The sequence below is a fragment of the Oncorhynchus nerka genome, linkage group LG28 (genome assembly GCF_034236695.1).
Source record: "Oncorhynchus nerka isolate Pitt River linkage group LG28, Oner_Uvic_2.0, whole genome shotgun sequence".
NCBI classification, from domain to species: Eukaryota; Metazoa; Chordata; class Actinopteri; order Salmoniformes; family Salmonidae; genus Oncorhynchus; species Oncorhynchus nerka.
In genome coordinates this window covers 42,431,766-42,437,765 of record NC_088423.1, presented here as the reverse complement: position 1 = coordinate 42,437,765, position 6,000 = coordinate 42,431,766, and the positions used below count along the sequence as shown (strand labels likewise).

The window sequence follows — 6,000 nt, the reverse complement described above, 5'->3', positions numbered from 1 at the left end:
TGGACACCATGGAAACTTTGTTGTAGAGCACAACATGGGCCAGCTGAGTGTAACTGTATGATCTGCATATAAATGGATGAGAGTGCTTCCTACTGCCTGAGCTATGTTTGTTGATGTAAATTGAGAAGAGCGTGGGGCTTAGGATCAAGCCTTGGGGTACTCCGTTGGTGACAGACAGTGGCTGAGACCGCAGATGTTCTGACTTTATACACTGCACTCTTTGAGAGAGCTAGTTAGCAAACCAGGCACACATTCCAGGCACACAGGAAGCAAACCAGGCACACAAGAGGTAGTTAGCAGACCCACAAGAATGGAATGGTCTACTATATCAAAAGCTTTGTCCAAGTCAATAAAAATATCAGCACTACATTGCTTAAAATCAAAGGCAATGGTGACATAATTTAGGACCTTTAAGGTTACAGTGACACATCCATAACCTGACCGAAAACCAGATTGCATACCGGAGAGAATACTATATACATAAAGAAAGCCAGTCAATTGATTATTGACATGTTTTCCCAAAACTTTTGATAAACTGGGAAGTAGCATTGCTTGGTTCTCACTGTGTAGTGGCAGCAGGCTCCATGGCTCTGAGAGATAGTTAGTTCTCGGGCAAAGTGGAAGCTAGCTAGTGTTCGCCTCGTGGGCAAATAACCTCGCTAGTTAGCACAATGCTAGCCGGAGACAGCGCATGCTTTCTTCATCTCTCGATGAACTAAGCGTGTCTCTCAACTGACAAGCTGTGAAGCTAGGACAGCCAGTTTAGTCAACTCGGCACAAGGTTTGAGCTAATCGAGAGAGGAGAGCTAGTAAATTATACATTTCCAGGTAGAAAACCTAGTTTGGTTCTACAGCTGGCCTTGCGGCGAGCTAGCCAGGTTGGCTAAGCCTTGCGGCGAGAGCTAGCCAAGTCTCAGTAGCTAGCAGTGTGATGCTAATTCTACAATAACCAAAATCTTTCCTTTTGGTCAGTTGGACGAGAGCTGAAAAATCCTACATTTGGCAACATTAACCTCGCGGTTCACCTGAGAACAGTTAAGCAGGATGACAGGGATCAAGTCATGCTGAGGAGAGCTTCAAAAGAGCTCTTTGCAAGGAAGAGACGAGAGAATGACCAAAGGATGGGCGAGTGGCGCCTTATAATGAAGGGAGGGGCTCACCTCATTTGCCACTTGACCTGTCTGTCTCCGACTTTGATTTGTCCTTCCCCGATTAGTGATTCTGAGCAAATCCCAATGTCATACATCGAAACTAGTATATGAAAGAGAACCCTATTTGGTTGCTCACTTGATCTGAGTTTATTTCAGCTGGAGGTGAGAAGGTGCTCAATCTCCCTGCCTGGCACAGCATTCCACTATCAAAATTACCACCACTGTGGTATAAAAAAATATATTTTAAAGGAATCTGATTTATACCTGGGCTCTAGCAAATATGCTAAGAAGCATGTCAAGACTGGAGCTCATCTCCCACTAGCATCCACTGCTTATATTTAAAGGCTCATTACTCATGGGGCGCAACCTTGATCCCGATAGCCGTGTAATCTCCTCAGTATTTTTACGGCCCGCGTTACGGGGGCGTTTGTCTGGCCTCACGCTATGCCTCATAGCTGTGCCATACTCCGGCAGCTCTGAAAAAAATACTGCACAGGAGGAAGAGAGGCCTAAACATCCCATAAACCAAACTGGCCTCTCATTGTTCTCGTTCTCTCTGTCTGTAGCACATTTGCTCTTTCTCTCGTGCTCTCTATCACTTTCCACTCTCTTTTCTTCACCCCCATGGCCCTCTGTCTTGTTCTCTCTCTCGCTCTCTGTGGAGGCCTAGTCTTGTAGCTCTTTTTGACACCCCATATATTGGTTTAGGCCTAATGGTTGAAAGATTTGTGCTGTCAGTGGCATTGTTTTCCAAAATGGTGGATCAGCTAATTCCTTTTGCAGAACCATTGATTTTATAAAGCCGTACCAAAGGAGATGAGTTGCTGATAGATCCCACAAGGCTATGACTTACAACTGAGTTCATGTATGCTTGTATGTTTGGACTGTCTGCTGTGAAGGGAGACCTTTAATTGTGTGCAAGTTTAATTACCTCTATTGCAGTTTAATGAGCGGATTTACCTATATAATTAAATATGTATACTTTATCACTCTTATCCCTTGAATGCGTCCATGATTAAATGACAATTGTAACAGTGGAGCAAAAGTGAAATGTGAACTTTCATACCTGAGTCCCCCCCAAAAAGACAGCTTGTGATGTCAACCTGTCACCACTAGAGGGGGTACTTATATTACGACGCAGACAGCCTTACTGATGTTGGGGAACAGGAGGATGACTTCTGCCCTGCTGAGAGAGGCAGTGGATATGGCTCAGTAATGGCCTATCAGTAACCCCTGAAGGACATCATCTTCGTAGACACCCTGTCCATAGAGCTCCCTCATCCAACATAAACACAGCAAATGCACAATCATGCACGCACGCACGGACACCCACACACACCCAAGCACTTGCTATGCTCCTCTAGCCAAGTCTCCGCTCAAATCCATTGTATTTATTCCTCTGGTGTTTGATATCCTGTCATAAGGATGCCTGTGGGCCAAATGGTAACTCTATTCTTAGTCTAAGAGATTAATTTGAGGGACACATTCCCTGTCTTCTTTCTACTGTATTTGAAAAGAGTAGGGTGCTACAGAATGTTTGGATATAATGTGTCTGTCTGTCTGTCTGTCTGTGCGTGCGTGCGTGTGCGAGAGAGAGATGCATGCAGAGCAGAATTAGGGCTATACCTGCTAGTTATCAAAATCCAGCAAAGATTGTCCAACCACCTAAAAGGAAGCGATGCCCACACATTCCACCCCAAAGTCCTCACCTACAGAGAGATTAACCTGGAGAAGAGTCCCCTCAGTCAGCTGGTTCTGGGGATCTGTTCACAAACACAAACAGACCCCACAGACCCAGGACAGTAACACATTTAGACCCACCCAAATTATTAGAAAGCAAAAAGATAACTATTTGACACACTGGATAGAATCAACCAAAAAACAGAGTAAATTGGAATGCTATCTGGCCCTAAACGAACAGTACACAATGACAGAATACCTGACCACTGTGACTGACCCTAAATGAAGAAAATCCTTGACTATGTACAGACTCAGTGAGCATGTACAGACTGGCTCTTCAAAGATGACATGCTCCGTGCCCACTGCCCACAGAATTAGGTGGAAACTGAGCTACACTTCCTAACCTCTCCAATGTATGACCACTTTAGAGACACATATTCCCCCAGATCAACAAAGAATTTGAAAACAAATCAAACATTGATGAACTCCCATATCTGTTAGGCGAAATACCGCAGATACTGCAACAAGATTTGTGGCCTGTTGCCATGACAAAAGGGTAACCAGTGGAGTACAAACATTTGAAATACAACCTATATTTATGTTTATAAATATAAATAATAACTACTTACACATTGTTACAACACTGTACATAGCCAAGAAAATAACATTTTAAATGTCTATTTTCTCTTAAAACTTGTTTACTAATGTTTCCCTTGTTAATTTCCCCTTTGTTTATTGTCTATTCCATTTGCTTTGGCAATGTTTCCCATGCCAATACATACATTTGAATTGAGAGAGAGAGAGAGAGAGAGAGAGAGAGAGAGAGATGAGGTATCTCAGTCTCTGTTTTACCAAAATAAGGAGGCTTTTAGAGAGCAATCACATAAATTGATTGTGAGGTTTTAATTTACTAAGCGAGCAATCAGAAATGTAACTAGAGGCACCCCACTGGTGCTTCCCTGGGTATAGATAACGAAATTAAATAGTTTATATATAGGCTACATGACATATAGGCCTACAACACATCACTGCATTTTAAAGCTAACGTAGGTTGCTCTGTAATTGCTTTACATACAGCATCTGCACTGTCTGCAGTACTGTATAACATAGGCCATGAGATTTGTAGGTTTTTTTAAGGTCTGTCTATGTTTTAGTTTTTTTCCAGAATGAATATGATTTCACAAACATTTCCCTGCCCTGACACAGTCCATGTGCAATTGAAACGTTTTTCAATGAGAGTGTAGGCTATACCCACTGGGCACAGATGTCAGATCAACTCCATATACATTTGGTTAAATGGCCAACTAACGTGAATTCAACGTGAAATCAATAAATGCCACCATGACATTGGATTTAGGTTAAAAGTTGGGTGGGAAAAAAATCCTAAATTCCCTTAGGTTGATGACTTTTTGCAAATCCAATCCGCTTTCCATCAACGTCATCACATTGAATTTTTGTTATTGAAATGACCTGGAAAAAAAGTTGATTCAACAAGTTTTTGCCCAGTGGGTAGTTTGTTTTATCCCGCTGCATAGGCCTAAAAGGCTACAATGTATAAAGTGTGTGTGTGTGTGTGTGTTTCACTTGAGGTCACGTGGTCGGACAAAATCCATGTTGCCTGTGAAGAGTGTGACCTAGAGTCACAAGCGCAAAAAGTTCAAATACACGTATTTACATAAACGAAAAATTAGGAGAGAAAATCGTATTTGAAACGAAAGTAAACGAACATGGACATCAGACCGACGACTCTTTGGCCACGGATGAATCTCGTTGTAATTGTCAATGCCCATATTCAGCGCTACATGAGAGTCTACAATCCGACAATCTGGGACACCGTGAGTAGGAGGGAGGACAGTGAGGAACTGGATTTACCCAATGTGTATATCTGCTTTTGACGCGAGTTAGTTTCTTGTTTTGGATGACCGCTTATTCACCCGCCTTTAAAATGGAAGTGTAAAAGCCTACACGCGCTTAATTGGAGTTTATTCCATAGGAGCCCGTTGATATTTTAGAGGTGAGGTCGCAGTGTGTGATTATATCGAGGCAGTGTTTCCGAATACAGATTATTACACTTATCCCGAATAGATTTTCCCTGGTAGCCATGGGCTTGTTGGTGCTCTCTAATACCACATACTTGGTTTCTGAGTGATTAAACTGCCGTGTCATGATTGAAGACGCGCGCAGTGAAGAACCAAACAAAGTGCCACAATTCGGAAAGCTAGCTCGCACCTGGTTCAGAAACATCAATCCTCTTGTCTGTCTGTGCAAATCCTGAGCCGCGTGGATATTACATATCGAAGTCAGAGAAAGAGAAGGGGGAGGGAGTTAGTGTCGGGTGATTTCCTCCCCTAGCCAAATTTCTGTCCGGGAGTCGTTGACACTCCTTCATAACCCTGCTATTTCGCGCAGATGGCCAATGCGCCGTGGGCACAGAAGTCTCCAAACCCCAGAATTCTACTTACCGCACCGAACCCCAGTAGACAGACCACCGAGATAGAGGATGAGACCATAAAATAGCCTAATGTTAATTGTAGTTATTTCAATTAATTCATGAATATAGCCGTATGGTTTTCTTTCCTACACCTTTGTGCAAACTCATCTACACTCTATGTGCACGTCCCCGGTACCAGCTGCACATCCCCAGCCGGCGTTGGTGATGCCATGCCCCGCAACCACAGTGGCGATGAGGCCGGTACTGGGCTCTGGATGAATACCTCCCCAGGGCGTCGGGCTCAGGACTACGGGTTGAAAGATGTGGAGTCTGGACGGAGGATGATGAACAACGCGGTTCGAGTCGGAGACAGGATGCTTTCGCTGGGCCCTGCAGGTGCAGACGGCGCGGAGAGGCAAAAGGGCGCCCGGATGAGTTTGCTCGGGAAGCCGCTCATCTACAGTGCGCAGAGCGGGCGCAGGAATGTGCGCTACCGGCGTCTGCAGAATTACCTCTACAATGTGCTGGAGAGACCCAGGGCATGGGCGTTCATCTACCACGCCTTCGTGTGAGTATACGAGCTGTTATCATGTCATCTAAACACATTTAAACAGTACTTTTATGGCAGGGCACTAAATCAGTCACCTGTTGCTGGGAATTCTCCCAGCGCACAAAGCTACGTAGGGGAAAGGGAATGATTAGAGGTTTTGTCCAGGTGAAGTGTAGGCTACCAGAACC

At 44.2% G+C, this 6,000-nt stretch overlaps 1 protein-coding gene across 3 annotated transcripts in view; it reads left to right on the top strand.

The window, feature by feature from the left end:
* The first annotated feature begins 4,463 nt into the window (after window positions 1-4,463).
* Window positions 4,464-6,000, top strand: part of LOC115113236 (potassium voltage-gated channel subfamily KQT member 5-like) — a 150,169-nt gene continuing 148,632 nt past the window's right edge. For all 3 annotated transcript variants that reach the window (XM_029640650.2, XM_029640649.2, XM_029640648.2), the window contains exon 1: window positions 4,464-5,830. In XM_029640650.2, coding sequence (XP_029496510.2) covers window positions 5,382-5,830 — 449 coding nt within the window. In that variant the 5' untranslated portion in view covers window positions 4,464-5,381. The remainder of the gene's footprint in view (window positions 5,831-6,000) is intronic.